The 19,865-nt window shown below is 46.1% G+C and overlaps 1 protein-coding gene across 3 annotated transcripts in view; it reads right to left on the bottom strand.

Moving 5' to 3' along the window:
• The window catches only part of FCHSD2 (FCH and double SH3 domains 2), a 325,325-nt gene that overhangs the window by 143,831 nt on the left and 161,629 nt on the right, over positions 1-19,865 (bottom strand). Inside the window, exon 1 of one of the 3 annotated variants that reach the window (XM_073661303.1) lies at positions 1,052-1,084. The exons of the other annotated variants lie outside the window; for them this stretch is intronic. Coding sequence (XP_073517404.1) covers positions 1,052-1,069 — 18 coding nt within the window. The 5' untranslated portion in view covers positions 1,070-1,084. Of the gene's footprint in view, positions 1-1,051; positions 1,085-19,865 lie in introns of those variants that run through there. 3 annotated transcript variants of the gene reach the window in all.

The raw sequence follows: 19,865 nt of genomic DNA, 5'->3' as shown, positions 1-19,865 counted from the left end.
CAATCTTGTATTGCATGTAAATGAAGCTAAAGAAAAGGATGAATTAACCTCAAAAAAAATTCTCAAGCTAAAACCTTCAAATGATGTTTAACGAAAAAAGGTGTCCTGCCAACTCCAAAACGCGCCTTGTATAATATTCTGATTTATATGAAACTGAAGAAAGGATTGAACCTAACCCTAAAAGGATCTGCTACAATAATCTGTATCAGGTGTGAATAAAGCTAAAGCAAGAGTCAAACACAACCCAAAATGCCTCTCATATAATACCCTTTATCATACACACGTGGTCAAAATTGTTGATACCCCTCGTTTAATGAAATAAAAACCCACAATGGTCACAGAAATAACTTGAATCTGACAAAAGTAATAAATTAAAAATCTATGAAAATGACAAATAAAAGTCCGACATTATTTTTTTTTTAAATTCTGTGGAAGCAGAAAAGCAAACTCATGAAATAGGCCTGGACAGAAATGATGGTACCCCTGAAAATAATGTGACAAAAGGGACATGTTAAATCAAGTGTCCACTAATTATCATCACAGGTGTCTACAATCTTGTAATCAATCAGTGGCCTGTATATAGGGCTACAGATACTCACTGTGCTGTATATAGGGCTACAGATACTCACTGTGCCTGTATATAGGGCTACAGATACTCACTGTGCTGTATATAGGGCTACAGATACTCACTGTGCTTGTATATAGGGCTACAGATACTCACTGTGCTGTTTGGTGACATGGTGTGTACCACTCTCAACATGGACCAGAGGAAGCAATGGAAAGAGTTGTCTCAGGAGAGTAGAAAGAAAATTATAGACAAGCATGTTAAAGGTAAAGGTTATAAGACCATCTCCAAGCAGCTTGATGTTTCTGTGACTACAGGTGCACATATTATTCAGAAATGTAAGATCCATGGGACTGTAGCCAACCTCCCTGGACGTGGCCACAGGAGGAAAATTGATGACAAATCAAAGAGATGGATAATACGAATGGTAACAAAATAACCCAGGATAACTTCTAAAGAGATTAAAGGTGAACTTCTGTAACATACCTGGCGGCGTCCTTGCATGGTGGTCCATTTTCCACTGTGCAGGAGCGCGCACTTGATCTCCTGTCCAGAATGTCTCTCTGGCTTCCCTCCATGCTGTCTGTTTGTGTCTGTTTCTGCTGCTTAAGGGCGGCGCCCGATCACTTCCTGCTTTTTGTACCTGCTGTGGGTCACACCCCTTGTGCGTCCTCAGCCTATTGCTGTCTGTCACTTGGTATATAGCTCAGCAGCTCCCTTCTATCCCTGCCTGAGCATAGTGTTTTCCTTCAGTGTGTGCTTGCACTCTGAAGGTGCCAGGTCCCGTCTTTGTTTCCTTGTCTGCCTTTCCTGGAGGCTGTATTTCCAGGCCTGTCTGAACTTAGTCCTGTATGTCTCCTGCTTTGCGGTATTAGTTCCCGTGTCTGAACTAAGTCCTGTATGTCTCCTGCTTTTCAGTATTAGTTCCCGTGTCTGAACTGAGTCCTGTATGTCTCCTGCTTTTTGTATCAGTTTCCGTGTCTGAACTGAGTCCTGTATTTCTCCTGCTTTGCGGTATTAGTTCCCGTGTCTGAACTAAGTCCTGTATGTCTCCTGCTTTTTGTATCAGTTCCCGTGTCTGAACTGAGTCCTGTATGTCTCCTGCTTTTTGTATCAGTTCCCGTGTCTGAACTGAGTCCTGTATGTCTCCTGCTTTGCGGTATCAGCTCCCGTGTCTGAACTGTGTCCTGTATGTCTCCTGCTTTGCGGTATTAGTTCCCGTGTCTGAACTAAGTCCTGTATGTCTCCTGCTTTGCGGTATTAGTTCCCGTGTCTGAACTGAGTCCTTTCTGTGTTCTCTTGTCTGTCCTGTCTGAACACGCTCCTTGCCTGTTCGTTCCGCCTTCTAGTGGCCGATTTCCTAGACCCGCTCCTGTTTCTGGTCTGTCCTGTCTGAACACGCTCCTTGCCTGTTCGTTCCGCCTCTCTGGGGGCCGTATTCCCAGACCCGCTCCTGTATCCCGCTGCAGTGTCGGTCTCCTCCGTACACTCAGTTCCAGTCTGAACTCTCTCCTGTCCTTTACCTGTTTTGCCTCTATGTCCGTTCCCTTCCTTTTTCTGCAGAGTCTGAACTCGTACCTAACTCCTGCTTGTTGTCTCTGCAAGTACTGTGTGAGTATCTGGCTCTGTCTTTCCCTTCCTGTCTGTTCCGTGTGAACAGAGCCCTGTCCTCCCTGCTCAGCCTTGTCGGCACTCTAGCTGTGCTTGCCTGTAACCCTCTGCCTGTATTGTTCCTGAGTCCCGGTGTGTACTGGGTCCTATCCCGCCTGTGTTCCTACCTGCTAGTGCCTCCCTGTCTGCACTCTAGCTGTGCTTGCCTTTACCCCCCTGCCTGCATACCCGCCTGCCTGCATACCAGTCGTGCCTGCCTATACCCTCCAGTCTGTGTGCCAGCCTACCAGCCTGTTCCTGTATACCCCTGTGTGGGTCAACAGCCGTGTCCGGGGTCTGTCCTGGAGTAGCACCTGGTCCCTCTGCTCGGTTCCTCCTTGATGCACTGGCGTCGTATGCCGTCGTGCGACCCTGGTCGGATCGGGTGAATACTTAGTCACGCCCCTCCAGGCATTCACTCTCCGGCACGGTCCAGTGGAATCACTACCAATCCCACGCACACGCCGCTTAGCCCGGGCGTGTGCATAACAGCATGCTCAGGCCATGGTTCCCGTTGAGCCCCACGGCCTTCGCCCTCTGAGAAGTTTTCCAGCGAATATATGCATTAAAATAAATAAATAAATTTTTTTTCTCTTAGCTGAGTTCCAGGCGAAATTACGCACCGTCCAGATGGATCTATCAGCTCTCGTTCCTGCGGATCCGCCACGTTACTATGGGGATCCAAGACAGTGTCGTGCATTTGTGGAGCAATGCATGCTACACTTTAAGGCCTACCCTCTCTACTTTCCTTCCGATTGGGCTAAAGTGGCCTTTATGATGTCTTACCTGGCGGGTGATGCCTTGGAATGGATCAACCCCCTATATGAAACACAGGATCCGATCCTCCGGGACCTAATGGCCTTCCTGGTGGCCTTTCTAATGGTCTTCGATGATCCTAACCCGGAGGCTCCTGCTGAAGCTTCACCTCCCAATATCCCGGAGCAGCCCCGATGGGTAATGTGTGTGGGTAGCGCAATAGTCCTCCAGCCCAATGAGACTACTGCCCACCCAGAATCCTCACAGGGTGACTACGCTTTCCGGAATACTTCTCTCAACCTCAAGAGGCAGTCCAGACGTGCTAGACGTAGAGGCAAGCCGTCACGCCAGGGTCTGTCCTCCCTGAGACCTCCTGACCCCAACCTTGAAGTCCCTACTGAAGCTTCATCTCCCTGTATCCCGGAGAAACCCCAATGGGTAATGTGCGTGGGTAGTGCACCAGTTCTCCTGCCCGAAGAGACTTCTGCCCATCCAGACTCCACACAGGAGAACTTCCTGCACCCGGCATCAGATGCTTCTTTCTCTTTAACCGGTGTGCATGTCCAAGGATGCTCCAAAGCTGTGGTTACCTCAGAGTCTGTGCACCTCTACTACCTGGCGGAGGATCCCCTGTTGCCTCCTGAACCCTCCGGGATACCACTCGATGACAAATGGAGAGAGACTTCTCTACACCCGGTACTCAATACTTTGTCCGCTTCGTCCTGTGAGCCTGACAATGGGTACCCCAAAGTGGTAGTTACCTCCGAGTCTCTACACCCCTCCGACCAGGCGGAGGATCTCCAGTTGTCTCCTGAACCCTTCGGGGTGCTACCTGGTAGCGAAAGGACAGAGACTCTCCTATACTCTGTACCTGATACCTCGCTCGCTTCGTCCAGTAAGTCCAACTTAGTGTACTCCGAAGCAGAGGTTACTCCTGAGTCTCTACACCCCTCCGACCAGGCGGAGGACCTCCAGTTGTGTTCAGAATCCTTCGGGGTGCCACCTGGTGGTGAATGGACAGAGACTTTCCTATATCCTGGATCTGATACCTCGCTTGCTTCGTCCAGTGAGTCCGACCTAGTGTACTCTGAAGCAGAGGTTACCCGTGAGTCTCTACACCCCTCTGACCAGGCGGAGGACCGCCAGCTGTGTTCAGAACCCTTCGGGGTGCCACCTGGTGGTGAATGGACAGAGACTTTCCTATACTCGGTACCCGATACCTCGCCTGCTTCCTCCAGTGAGTCCAACCTAGTGTACTCCGAAGCAGAGGTTACTCCCGAGTCTCTACACCCCTCCGACCAGGCGGAGGACCTCCAGTTGTGTTCAGAACCCTTCGGGGTGCCACCTGGTGGTGAATGGACAGAGACTTTCCTATACTCGGTACCCGATACCTCGCCTGCTTCCTCCAGTGAGTCCAACCTAGTGTACTCCGAAGCAGAGGTTACTCCCGAGTCTCTACACCCCTCCGACCAGGCGGAGGACCTCCAGTTGTGTTCAGAACCCTTCGGGGTGCCACCTGGTGGTGAATGGACAGAGACTTTCCTATACTCGGTACCCGATACCTCGCCTGCTTCCTCCAGTGAGTCCGACCTAGTGTACTCTGAAGCAGTTGTTTTCTCTGAGCCTCTGCACTCTTCTGACCCGGCGGAGGACCTCCAGTTGTTTCCTGAATCCTCCGGGGTACCACCAGATAACAAAGAGACAGTGACTTTTCCTCATTATGTACCTGATAACCCGTCTATTTTTTCCTGTGAGCTTGACAAGATGTACCTCGAAGCAGAGATTACCCTCAAGTCTCTGTCCCCCTCCAACCCAGTGAACGACTGGTCCTCGAATTCCCTGCGGAAGATTCTGGCAGGTCTGAAGAAGAGGGGGCGTAAGGGGGGAGGTACTGTAACATACCTGGCGGCGTCCTTGCATGGTGGTCCATTTTCCACTGTGCAGGAGCGCGCACTTGATCTCCAGTCCAGGGTGTCTCTCTGGCTTCCCTCCATGCTGTCTGTTTGTGTCTGTTTCTGCTGCTTAAGGGCGGCGCCCGATCACTTCCTGCCTTTTGTACCTGCTGTGGGTCACTCCCCTTGTGCGTCCTCAGCCTATTGCTGTCTGTCACTTGGTATATAGCTCAGCAGCTCCCTTCTATCCCTGCCTGAGCATAAGTGTTTTCCTTCAGTGTGTGCTTGCACTCTGAAGGTGCCAGGTCCCGTCTTTGTTTCCTTGTCTGCCTTTCCTGGAGGCTGTATTTCCAGGCCTGTCTGAACTTAGTCCTGTATGTCTCCTGCTTTGCGGTATTAGTTCCCGTGTCTGAACTAAGTCCTGTATGTCTCCTGCTTTTCAGTATTAGTTCCCGTGTCTGAACTGAGTCCTGTATGTCTCCTGCTTTTTGTATCAGTTCCCGTGTCTGAACTGAGTCCTGTATGTCTCCTGCTTTTTGTATCAGTTTCCGTGTCTGAACTGAGTCCTGTATTTCTCCTGCTTTGCGGTATTAGTTCCCGTGTCTGAACTAAGTCCTGTATGTCTCCTGCTTTTTGTATCAGTTCCCGTGTCTGAACTGAGTCCTGTATGTCTCCTGCTTTTTGTATCAGTTCCCGTGTCTGAACTGAGTCCTGTATGTCTCCTGCTTTGCGGTATCAGCTCCCGTGTCTGAACTGTGTCCTGTATGTCTCCTGCTTTGCGGTATTAGTTCCCGTGTCTGAACTAAGTCCTGTATGTCTCCTGCTTTGCGGTATTAGTTCCCGTGTCTGAACTGAGTCCTTTCTGTGTTCTCTTGTCTGTCCTGTCTGAACACGCTCCTTGCCTGTTCGTTCCGCCGTCTAGTGGCCGATTTCCTAGACCCGCTCCTGTTTCTGGTCTGTCCTGTCTGAACACGCTCCTTGCCTGTTCGTTCCGCCTCTCTGGGGGCCGTATTCCCAGACCCGCTCCTGTATCCCGCTGCAGTGTCGGTCCCCTCCGTACACTCAGTTCCAGTCTGAACTCTCTCCTGTCCTTTACCTGTTTTGCCTCTATGTCCGTTCCCTTCCTTTTTCTGCAGAGTCTGAACTCGTACCTAACTCCTGCTTGTTGTCTCTGCAAGTACTGTGTGAGTATCTGGCTCTGTCTTTCCCTTCCTGTCTGTTCCGTGTGAACAGAGCCCTGTCCTCCCTGCTCAGCCTTGTCGGCACTCTAGCTGTGCTTGCCTGTAACCCTCTGCCTGTATTGTTCCTGAGTCCCGGTGTGTACTGGGTCCTATCCCGCCTGTGTTCCTACCTGCTAGTGCCTCCCTGTCTGCACTCTAGCTGTGCTTGCCTTTACCCCCCTGCCTGCATACCCGCCTGCCTGCATACCAGTCGTGCCTGCCTATACCCTCCAGTCTGTGTGCCAGCCTACCAGCCTGTTCCTGTATACCCCTGTGTGGGTCAACAGCCGTGTCCGGGGTCTGTCCTGGAGTAGCACCTGGTCCCTCTGCTCGGTTCCTCCTTGGTGCACTGGCGTCGTATGCCGTCGTGCGACCCTGGTCGGATCGGGTGAATACTTAGTCACGCCCCTCCAGGCATTCACTCTCCGGCACGGTCCAGTGGAATCACTACCAATCCCACGCACACGCCGCTTAGCCCGGGCGTGTGCATAACAACTTCAAGCTCAAGGAACATCAGTGTCAGATCACACCATCCATCGTTGTTTGATCCAAAGTGGACTTCATGAGAGACGACCAAGGAGAACACCATTGTTGAAAAAAAGTCATAAAAAAGTCAGACTGGAATTTGCCAAACTACATATTGACAAGCCACAAAGCTTCTGGGAGAATGTCCTATGGACAGATGAGACAAAAATGGAAGTTTTTGGCAAGGCACATCAGCTGTATGTTCACAGATGGAAAAATGAAGCATATCAAGAAAAGAACACTGTCCCTACTGTGAAACATGGTGGAGGCTCTGTTATGTTCTGGGGCTGCTCTGCTGCATCTGGCACAGCGTGTCTTGAATCTGTGCAGGGTACAATGAAATCTCAAGACTATCAAGGGATTCTAGAGAGAAATGTGCTGCCCAGTGTCAGAAAGCTTGGTCTCAGTCACAGGTCATGGGTCTTGCAACAGGATAATGACCCAAAAACACACAGCTAAAAACACCCAAGAATGGCTAAGAGGAAAACACTGGACTATTCTGAAGTGGCTTCTATGAGCCCTGACCTAAATCCTATGGAGCATCTTTGGAAAGAGCTGAAACATGCCGTCTGGAAAAGGCAACCTTCAACCACGAGACAACTGGAGCAGTTTGCTCATGAGGAGTCTCCAAAATACCTGTCAAGAGGTGCAGAAGTCTCATTGAGAGTTACAGGAATCGTCTGATTGCAGTGATTGCCTCAAAAGGTTCAACAAAATATTAAGTTAAGAAGAAGAACCATCATTTCTGTCCAGGCCGATTTCAGGAGTTTTTTTTTTTTTTTTAATTCTGTGGAAGCAGAAAAGCAATGTCTGACTTTCATTTGTTCATTTTCATAGATTTTTAATTTATTATTACTTTTGTCAGATTCAAGTGATTTCTGTGACCATTGTGGGTTTTTCTTACATTAAACGAGGGGCACCAACAATTTTGACCACTTGTGTATATGAATGAAGCAAAAGCAAGTGTCGACTCAAACCTGAAACGCATCTCAATAATCTTGTATTGCATGTAAATGAAGATGAAGAAAAAGAAAATTGAACCCAAAATGAGTCTCAAGATAAATCCTGTAAATGATGAAAAAAAAAAAAAAAGTCCAGCAAACTGATTTATATGAACCTAACATCAAAGGGATCTCCTATAGTAATCTGTATCAGGTGCGAATGAAGCTAAATCAAGAGTCAAACACGACCTGAAACGCGTCTCATAATATCCTGTATCATATATGAATGACCCTAAAGCAAAGGTCAACCCCAACCCAAAACGCGTCGCATACGTGTATCATATATGAATGAAGCGAAAGGAAGGGCCGAACTAAACCTGCTAAGCATCTCATATAACAACATGTATTAGAAATAAATTAAGCTAAAAATTACAACCTGAAAGCGTCTCAAATGATAACCTGTAACAGATATGAATTAAGCTAAAGCAAAGGTGGAAACCAACCTGAAATGCGTCTTATAGAATAACCTTTATCACAAGAATGAAGCTAAAGCAAGGGTCGAACCAAACCCGAAATGCGTCTCATATAACAACCTGTATCAGAAATAAATGAAGCTAAAAAGCACAACTCAAAACACCTGTATCAGATGTGAAGGAAGCTGAAGCAAGGATGGAACCCATCCCAAAATACAAATCATATAATAACCTGTATATGAATGAAGGTAAAGCAAACTGTCAAGGGGACTGTGACGAAATAGCTTCTAATCTTAATCAGCCAGACGTCTAGATTTGTTAAGCCAAGAGAAATATACCGTTATCTTTGTGTTGACCTTTGAATTTATGTATTTCTTTGGCTGGTCAAGAAGGACAGTGACTCAGTGTTTGGAAACAATGATGTTTGTTACTATGCTAATTGCATATTGTATTAAATCAACTAGTTTATTTACAAGAGCAGGGGGATTAGCTCAAATAATGAGACATAAGTGAGCCCTGCACCTTTACCTCTGACTTGTGACTGATGACCTTAGCCACATATGTAAATATAAAAAGGGTTTTCTATCCTGCTGAAAGCAGAATCAATGAGAACCAGAGAGACACTCTTCAGAATGGCAGCTTGGTAGCATGTCTCAATCCAGAGAGACACAGATTTGGATTCTACATAATTCCAACCTAAGGGTGTACGGCCCTGACTAGAAGGATACAGATCTGCTCCATTGACCATCAGAGAACCCATATATACATTTGGGCAGACCAGGTTGGGACGATGATGAGGGACAGCCTACTGTCTCCTTCCCCGTTCCTGTAGAATGTATGCCCGCAAAGGTAGGGTCATCTTCCCTCTGTACCAGTCTATCATTGTTAGTTTGTTTACTGTAAGTGATAGCTGTATTTGGTATGTAACCCCTTCTCATGTACAGCACCATGGAATCAATGGCGCTATATAAATAAATAATAATAATAAATAATAACAAATGAAGTCACCTGGCCGCATGGATATGTTGTTTGGGGCTGCCAGGTGGAACCCTCCAGTCGTCTGGAACCCATGGAGACATTCGGAGAAGCCATATTGGAACCAGCCTGTCATCGGGCCGCTTGGAAACTCTTGGAGAGGCCAGGGTGGGACCCTTGGGTCTCTTGGCCTTGTACCTCAATGGACTGCTAGCTTCCTAAGCTTGCTGCTATCTCCTCTCTGTGGGGACCCACCAAAAGCCGCGCTGTTTTACCCTCACCCTGTGTTGTCTGAGTAGTATTCGTCCCACAGAAGAAGCCGGGTCTTCACAGGGACCAACCGAAAGATCACGCAGATCCCACCACTGCCACCAATATGTCAGGGAACACACTCCGCTACCTTCAATCGTCAATTACCTAATTGACTGATGAGTGAAGGAGGAGGCCGCCGCTGTTTTCACTTCTAGGCCAGTTATTGGGAAACTCACAGTGAGCGTATGGTATATAGACGTCAAATTCCAATGCATGGAATATATGTATATACTCCCCGAGTGGTCACTGCCAGGTCCGCAATAATAAAATAACGACTGGCTGCCACCACCAATCGTTTATACAGACCGATTGGACACCCGTTACAGGTATCGTACGGCTTCAGGGGTGCAGTTTACAGAGCAAGAAGAACAAAACTATTACGTTTTAACTATTTAATTCAAAAAGTAGGCAGTGTGTCTAAAAAATATACAAAGATGTTACAAAATGGACAAAACAATACAGTATAAACAATTACATTAAATGAAAAGGACAAACAGAAGAAAGTACTAAACCTAATGTTGCAGGGTTCGCTCAGTCTCTCATGAAGGGGAGCTCTTCATTTTTTGAGGGGTGTCAGTAACGGTACAGAACCAAAGCACGCTGTGTCTCCCAGCACTGACAAGGATTATAGTTCGGCATTTGATATTACCAACACAAGTCACGCCGACATAATAACAGGGCTGCTCATGGGATGTGGCTGGTCTTCAGAAAATTATGAGATCATCAACTTCCACAATATCTTAGCCCCTGAAGGTCCTAGGCGGGAGATATTACTGTCATGTTTCCTATCACAATTATACCTTTCTATAGATTTGAAACATGGCATGGATAGCATCATCCATCTGATCTATATTAGTTTGGAGGTGCTGAAGCAACAGCCCTCTGACGTAAGACAATGCGTTACACTCGCCACAATGTCAAAAACATGTCTCTCATAACTGTAGGACACTTGCTGTTCAGAAAAAAAAACAATATTCAAAACTGGAATAAAACAAAGGATCCCAAAGTAATATGCTTGCCTTTCTGTTCAAGCTGAGGCAATAGGTTATCTCTACAGGCTATAAATCTGTTGTATCCCAAAATTCCTCTATCAGCCTTGATTGGTCTGACATCCATCAGATAATCCTCTTTAATTACCTGTTCAAATCAGGAGGATCCCCTTGAATCGGGGTCATCTGGAGTGCCATAGCCTTGCTTCAATATGCACTATCAACTATGAAATAGCTTAAGAGATTTTACAATTACATCTATGACACAAAGGTTGAACCAAACCTGAAATGCATCTCATACAATAACCTGATGTATATGAAGCTGAAAAAGAGACGACGCTAAAACTAAACGCATCTGATACAATAAACTGTTTTAGATTGAAGCAGACTCCGAAACGCGTCTCAATCAATAAACTATATCTATTCCATGTGAGGCTCTTGAAAAGGTTGTGCAGACCCCTAATCGCTCTGTCTTTGTAGGTCTCCATAGAAGCAGTGCTCCCATCTGCTGCTGCAGAACCTCTTTCTAATTCTATAGGCTGTGCTCTGCTATTCTCCGCTGACATGAGCAGGCCGTACACTGACAGCTCTGCTGCCCTCTCCCATCTGACCTGCCTGTGTGACCATTTATTGTGACCAAGAGATGAAATTGACGTCAGTCTGGGGGTCCGGCCGATCCTGCGATGCCTGTGGCTGCACTATTAGCGCGTGAAGGGTCCGGTGGGTGATGACGCTCATTCTATGGGAGAAGCTTTCACACTTCTTCTTGTACTGTGGAAAAGACGTCCTGAGGCCGGGACACAATGTCCTAATATAAATGTAAGAGGGACGTCCTGTGTGCAGCCAGAGGGGGCGCCGCCACCGAGGAGACCACAATCACAGATGTCAGACGCTGTGCTCAGCTAGTGGATTCCTTCTGTTTCTAAAAAAAACAGTGTGACAACCATCGAGACAACTAGGGGGTCCCCAACATTCCCAGACCCCCAACCGGCATCTATGTCAGGGGGTCCCCATAATAACAGCAATATCCACAGTGCCCCCATAATAACAGTGATATCCACAGAGCCCCCATAATAACAGTGACATCCACAGTGCCGCCATAATAACAGTGACATCCACAGTGCCCCCATAATAACAGTGACATCCACAGTGCCCCCATAATAACAGTGATATCCACAGTGCTCCCATAATAACAGTGATATCCACAGTGCCCCCATAATAACAGTGACATCCACAGTGCTCCCATAATAACAGTGATATCCACAGTGCTCCCATAATAACAGTGACATCCACAGTGCTCCCATAATAACAGTGATATCCACAGTGCCTCCATAATAACAGTGATATCCACAGTGCTCCCATAATAACAGCGACATCCACAGTGCCTCCATAATAACAGTGATATCCACAGTGCCCCCATAATAACAGTGATATCCACAGTGCTCCCATAATAACAGTGACATCCACAGTGCTCCCATAATAACAGTGACATCCACAGTGCTCCCATAATAACAGTGACATCCACAGTGCCTCCATAATAACAGTGATATCCACAGTGCTCCCATAATAACAGTGACATCCACAGTGCCCCCATAATAACAGTGACATCCACAGTGCTCCCATAATAACAGTGACATCCACAGTGCCCCCATAATAACAGTGACATCCACAGTGCCCCCATAATAACAGTGACATCCACAGTGCCCCCATAATAACAGTGATATCCACAGTGCCTCCATAATAACAGTGATATCCACAGTGCCCCCATAATAACAGTGATATCCACAGTGCTCCCATAATAACAGTGATATCCACAGTGCTCCCATAATAACAATGATATCCACAGTGCTCCCATAATAACAGTGACATCGACAGTGCCCCCATAATAACAGTGATATCCACAGTGCCCCCATAATAACAGTGATATCCACAGTGCTCCCATAATAACAGTGATATCCACAGTGCTCCCATAATAACAGTGACATCCACAGTGCCTCCATAATAACAGTGACATCCACAGTGCTCCCATAATAACAGTGACATCCACAGTGCTCCCATAATAACAGTGATATCCACAGTGCCCCCATAATAACAGTGATATCCACAGTGCTCCCATAATAACAGTGACATCCACAGTGCTCCCATAATAACAGTGACATCCACAGTGCTCCCATAATAACAGTGATATCCACAGTGCCCTCATAATAACAGTGATATCCACAGTGCTCCCATAATAACAGTGACATCCACAGTGCTCCCATAATAACAGTGATATCCACAGTGCCCCCATAATAACAGTGATATCCACAGTGCTCCCATAATAACAGTGACATCCACAGTGCCCCCATAATAACAGTGATATCCACAGTGCTCCCATAATAACAGTGACATCCACAGTGCTCCCATAATAACAGTGACATCCACAGTGCCCCCATAACAGTGACATCCACAGTGCCCCCATAATAACAGTGATATCCACAGTGCCCCCATAATAACAGTGATATCCACAGTGCTCCCATAATAACAGTGATATCCACAGTGCCCCCATAATAACAGTGACATCCACAGTGCTCCCATAATAACAGTGACATCCACAGTGCCCCCATAATAACAGTGATATCCACAGTGCCCCCATAATAACAGTGATATCCACAGTGCTCCCATAATAACAGTGATATCCACAGTGCTCCCATAATAACAGTGACATCCACAGTGCCCCCATAATAACAGTGATATCCACAGTGCTCCCATAATAACAGTGATATCCACAGTGCCCCCATAATAACAGTGACATCCACAGTGCTCCCATAATAACAGTGATATCCACAGTGCTCCCATAATAACAGTGATATCCACAGTGCTCCCATAATAACAGTGACATCCACAGTGCCCCCATAATAACAGTGATATCCACAGTGCTCCCATAATAACAGTGATATCCACAGTGCCCCCATAATAACAGTGACATCCACAGTGCTCCCATAATAACAGTGATATCCACAGTGCTCCCATAATAACAGTGATATCCACAGTGCCCCCATAATAACAGTGACATCCACAGTGCCCCCATAATAACAGTGATATCCACAGTGCTCCATAATAACAGTGACATCCACAGTGCTCCCATAATAACAGTGATATCCACAGTGCCCCCATAATAACAGTGATATCCACAGTGCTCCCATAATAACAGTGATATCCACAGTGCCCCCATAATAATAGTGATATCCACAGTGCCCCCATAATAACAGTGATATCCACAGTGCTCCCATAATAAAAGTGATATCCACAGTGCTCCCATAATAACAGTGACATCCACAGTGCCCCCATAATAACAGTGATATCCACAGTGCTCCCATAATAACAGTGATATCCACAGTGCTCCCATAATAACAGAGATATCCACAGTGCTCCCATAATAACAGTGACATCCACAGTGCTCCCATAATAACAGTGATATCCACAGTGCTCCCATAATAACAGAGATATCCACAGTGCTCCCATAATAACAGTGATATCCACAGTGCTCCCATAATAACAGTGATATCCACAGTGCTCCCATAATAACAGTGATATCCACAGTGCTCCCATAATAAAAGTGATATCCACAGTGCTCCCATAATAACAGTGACATCCACAGTGCCCCCATAATAACAGTGATATCCACAGTGCTCCCATAATAACAGAGATATCCACAGTGCTCCCATAATAACAGTGATATCCACAGTGCTCCCATAATAACAGTGATATCCACAGTGCTCCCATAATAACAGTGATATCCACAGTGCTCCATAATAACAGTGACATCCACAGTGCCCCCATAATAACAGTGATATCCACAGTGCTCCCATAATAACAGTGATATCCACAGTGCTCCCATAATAACAGTGATATCCACAGTGCTCCATAATAACAGTGACATCCACAGTGCCCCCATAATAACAGTGACATCCACAGTGCTCCCATAATAACAGTGACATCCACAGTGCCCCCATAATAACAGTGATATCCACAGTGCCCCCATAATAACAGTGATATCCACAGTGCTCCCATAATAACAGTGATATCCACAGTGCTCCCATAATAACAGGGATATCCACAGTGCTCCCATAATAACAGTGACATCCACAGTGCTCCCATAATAACAGTGACATCCACAGTGCCCCATAATAACAGTGATATCCACAGTGCTCCCATAATAACAGTGACATCCACAGTGCTCCCATAATAACAGTGATATCCACAGTGCCCCCATAATAACAGTGACATCCACAGTGCTCCCATAATAACAGTGACATCCACAGTGCCCCCATAATAACAGTGACATCCACAGTGCTCCCATAATAACAGTGATATCCACAGTGCTCCCATAATAACAGTGACATCCACAGTGCTCCCATAATAACAGTGACATCCACAGTGCTCCCATAATAACAGTGATATCCACAGTGCTCCCATAATAACAGTGATATCCACAGTGCTCCCATAATAACAGTGACATCCACAGTGCTCCCATAATAACAGTGACATCCACAGTGCTCCCATAATAACAGTGATATCCACAGTGCCCCCATAATAACAGTGACATCCACAGTGCTCCCATAATAACAGTGACATCCACAGTGCTCCCATAATAACAGTGACATCCACAGTGCTCCCATAATAACAGTGATATCCACAGTGCTCCCATAATAACAGTGACATCCACAGTGCTCCCATAATAACAGTGATATCCACAGTGCCCCCATAATAACAGTGACATCCACAGTGCTCCCATAATAACAGTGACATCCACAGTGCCCCCATAATAACAGTGATATCCACAGTGCCCCCATAATAACAGTGATATCCACAGTGCCCCCATAATAACAGTGACATCCACAGTGCTCCCATAATAACAGTGACATCCACAGTGCTCCCATAATAACAGTGATATCCACAGTGCTCCCATAATAACAGTGATATCCACAGTGCCCCCATAATAACAGTGATATCCACAGTGCCCCCATAATAACAGTGACATCCACAGTGCTCCCATAATAACAGTGACATCCACAGTGCCCCCATAATAACAGTGATATCCACAGTGCCCCCATAATAACAGTGATATCCACAGTGCCCCCATAATAACAGTGATATCCACAGTGCCCCCATAATAACAGTGATATCCACAGTGCCCCCATAATAACAGTGACATCCACAGTGCTCCCATAATAACAGTGACATCCACAGTGCTCCCATAATAACAGTGATATCCACAGTGCTCCCATAATAACAGTGATATCCACAGTGCCCCCATAATAACAGTGATATCCACAGTGCCCCCATAATAACAGTGACATCCACAGTGCTCCCATAATAACAGTGACATCCACAGTGCTCCCATAATAACAGTGATATCCACAGTGCCCCCATAATAACAGTGATATCCACAGTGCCCCCATAATAACAGTGATATCCACAGTGCCCCCATAATAACAGTGACATCCACAGTGCTCCCATAATAACAGTGACATCCACAGTGCCCCCATAATAACAGTGATATCCACAGTGCCCCCATAATAACAGTGACATCCACAGTGCTCCCATAATAACAGTGACATCCACAGTGCTCCCATAATAACAGTGATATCCACAGTGCTCCCATAATAACAGTGATATCCACAGTGCTCTCATAATAACAGTGATATCCACAGTGCTCCCATAATAACAGTGATATCCACAGTGCCCCCATAATAACAGTGATATCCACAGTGCTCCCATAATAACAGTGATATCCACAGTGCTCCCATAATAACAGTGATATCCACAGTGCTCCCATAATAACAGTGATATCCACAGTGCTCCCATAATAACAGTGACATCCACAGTGCTCCCATAATAACAGTGATATCCACAGTGCTCCCATAATAACAGTGATATCCACAGTGCTCTCATAATAACAGTGATATCCACAGTGCTCCCATAATAACAGTGATATCCACAGTGCCCCCATAATAACAGTGATATCCACAGTGCCCCCATAATAACAGTGATATCCACAGTGCTCCCATAATAACAGTGATATCCACAGTGCTCCCATAATAACAGTGATATCCACAGTGCTCCCATAATAACAGTGATATCCACAGTGCTCTCATAATAACAGTGACATCCACAGTGCTCCCATAATAACAGTGATATCCACAGTGCCCCCCATAATAACAGTGATATCCACAGTGCTCCCATAATAACAGTGACATCCACAGTGCTCCCATAATAACAGTGACATCCACAGTGCCCCCATAATAACAGTGACGTCCACAGTGCCCCCATAATAACAGTGACGTCCACAGTGCCCCCCATAATAACAGTGATATCCACAGTGCCCCCCATAATAACAGTGATATCCACAGTGCTCCCATAATAACAGTGACATCCACAGTGCTCCCATAATAACAGTGACATCCACAGTGCTCCCATAATAACAGTGACATCCACAGTGCCCCATAATAACAGTGACATCCACAGTGCCCCCATAATAACAGTGACATCCACAGTGCCCCATAATAACAGTGACATCCACAGTGCCCCCATAATAACAGTGACATCCACAGTGCCCCCATAATAACAGTGATATCCACAGTGCTCCCATAATAACAGTGACATCCACAGTGCTCCCATAATAACAGTGACATCCACAGTGCCCCATAATAACAGTGACATCCACAGTGCCCCCATAATAACAGTGACATCCACAGTGCCCCCATAATAACAGTGACATCCACAGTGCTCCCATAATAACAGTGACATCCACAGTGCTCCCATAATAACAGTGACATCCACAGTGCTCCCATAATAACAGTGATATCCACAGTGCCCCCATAATAATAGTGATATCCACAGTGCCCCCATAATAACAGTGACATCCACAGTGCTCCCATAATAACAGTGACATCCACAGTGCCCCATAATAACAGTGATATCCACAGTGCCCCCATAATAACAGTGATATCCACAGTGCCCCCATAATAACAGTGACATCCACAGTGCTCCCATAATAACAGTGACATCCACAGTGCCCCATAATAACAGTGATATCCACAGTGCCCCCATAATAACAGTGATATCCACAGTGCCCCCATAATAACAGTGACATCCACAGTGCTCCCATAATAACAGTGACATCCACAGTGTCCCCATAATAACAGTGACATCCACAGTGCTCCCATAATAACAGTGACATCCACAGTGCTCCCATAATAACAGTGATATCCACAGTGCTCCCATAATAACAGTGACATCCACAGTGCTCCCATAATAACAGTGATATCCACAGTGCTCCCATAATAACAGTGACATCCACAGTGCTCCCATAATAACAGTGATATCCACAGTGCTCCCATAATAACAGTGACATCCACAGTGCTCCCATAATAACAGTGATATCCACAGTGCCCCCATAATAACAGTGACATCCACAGTGCCCCCATAATAACAGTGACATCCACAGTGCTCCCATAATAACAGTGATATCCACAGTGCTCCCATAATAACAGTGATATCCACAGTGCTCCCATAATAACAGTGACATCCACAGTGCCCCCATAATAACAGTGACATCCACAGTGCTCCCATAATAACAGTGATATCCACAGTGCTCCCATAATAACAGTGACATCCACAGTGCCCCCATAATAACAGTGACATCCACAGTGCTCCCATAATAACAGTGACATCCACAGTGCCCCCATAATAACAGTGACATCCACAGTGCTCCCATAATAACAGTGACATCCACAGTGCCCCCATAATAACAGTGACATCCACAGTGCTCCCATAATAACAGTGACATCCACAGTGCCCCATAATAACAGTGACATCCACAGTGCCCCATAATAACAGTGACATCCACAGTGCTCCCATAATAACAGTGACATCCACAGTGCCCCATAATAACAGTGACATCCACAGTGCTCCCATAATAACAGTGACATCCACAGTGCCCCCATAATAACAGTGACATCCACAGTGCCCCATAATAACAGTGACATCCACAGTGCCCCATAATAACAGTGACATCCACAGTGCTCCCATAATAACAGTGATATCCACAGTGCTCCATAATAACAGTGACATCCACAGTGCCCCATAATAACAGTGACATCCACAGTGCCCCATAATAACAGCGACATCCACAGTGCCCCCATAATAACAGTGACATCCACAGTGGCCCCATAATAACAGCGATATCCACAGTGCTCCCATAATAACAGCGATATCCACAGTGCTCCCATAATAACAGTGACATCCACAGTGCTCCCATAATAACAGTGACATCCACAGTGCTCCCATAATAACAGTGATATCCACAGTGCTCCCATAATAACAGTGACATCCACAGTGGCCCCATAATAACAGTGACATCCACAGTGCTCCCATAATAACAGCGATATCCACAGTGCTCCCATAATAACAGCGATATCCACAGTGCTCCCATAATAACAGTGACATCCACAGTGCTCCCATAATAACAGTGATATCCACAGTGCTCCCATAATAACAGTGACATCCACAGTGCTCCCATAATAACAGTGACATCCACAGTGCTCCCATAATAACAGTGACATCCACAGTGCTCCCATAATAACAGCGATATCCACAGTGCTCCCATAATAACAGTGACATCCACAGTGCTCCCATAATAACAGTGACATCCACAGTGCTCCCATAATAACAGTGACATCCACAGTGTTCCCATAATAACAGCGATATCCACAGTGCTCCCATAATAACAGTGACATCCACAGTGCTCCCATAATAACAGTGATATCCACAGTGCTCCCATAATAACAGTGACATCCACAGTGCTCCCATAATAACAGTGACATCCACAGTGCTCCCATAATAACAGCGATATCCACAGTGCTCCCATAATAACAGTGACATCCACAGTGGCCCCATAATAACAGCGATATCCACAGTGCTCCCATAATAACAGTGACATCCACAGTGCTCCCATAATAACAGCGATATCCACAGTGCTCCCATAATAACAGTGACATCCACAGTGGCCCCATAATAACAGCGATATCCACAGTGCTCCCATAATAACAGTGACATCCACAGTGCTCCCATAATAACAGTGACATCCACAGTGCTCCCATAATAACAGCGATATCCACAGTGCTCCCATAATAACAGCGACATCCACAGTGCTCCCATAATAACAGTGATATCCACAGTGCTCCCATAATAACAGTGATATCCACAGTGCCCCATAATAACAGCGACATCCACAGTGCTCCCATAATAACAGTGATATCCACAGTGCTCCATAATAACAGTGACATCCACAGTGCCCCATAATAACAGCGACATCCACAGTGCTCCCATAATAACAGTGATATCCACAGTGCTCCCATAATAACAGTGACATCCACAGTGCTCCCATAATAACAGCGATATCCACAGTGCTCCCATAATAACAGTGACATCCACAGTGCTCCCATAATAACAGTGACATCCACAGTGCTCCCATAATAACAGTGATATCCACAGTGCTCCCATAATAACAGTGACATCCAC

The sequence above is a fragment of the Phyllobates terribilis genome, unplaced genomic scaffold (genome assembly GCF_046119375.1).
Source record: "Phyllobates terribilis strain yellow unplaced genomic scaffold, ASM4611937v1 Scaffold_2__4_contigs__length_985480577, whole genome shotgun sequence".
NCBI classification, from domain to species: domain Eukaryota; kingdom Metazoa; phylum Chordata; class Amphibia; order Anura; family Dendrobatidae; genus Phyllobates; species Phyllobates terribilis.
The sequence above is the reverse complement of the archived record's forward strand: the minus strand, read 5'-3'. Positions and strand labels throughout refer to the sequence as shown.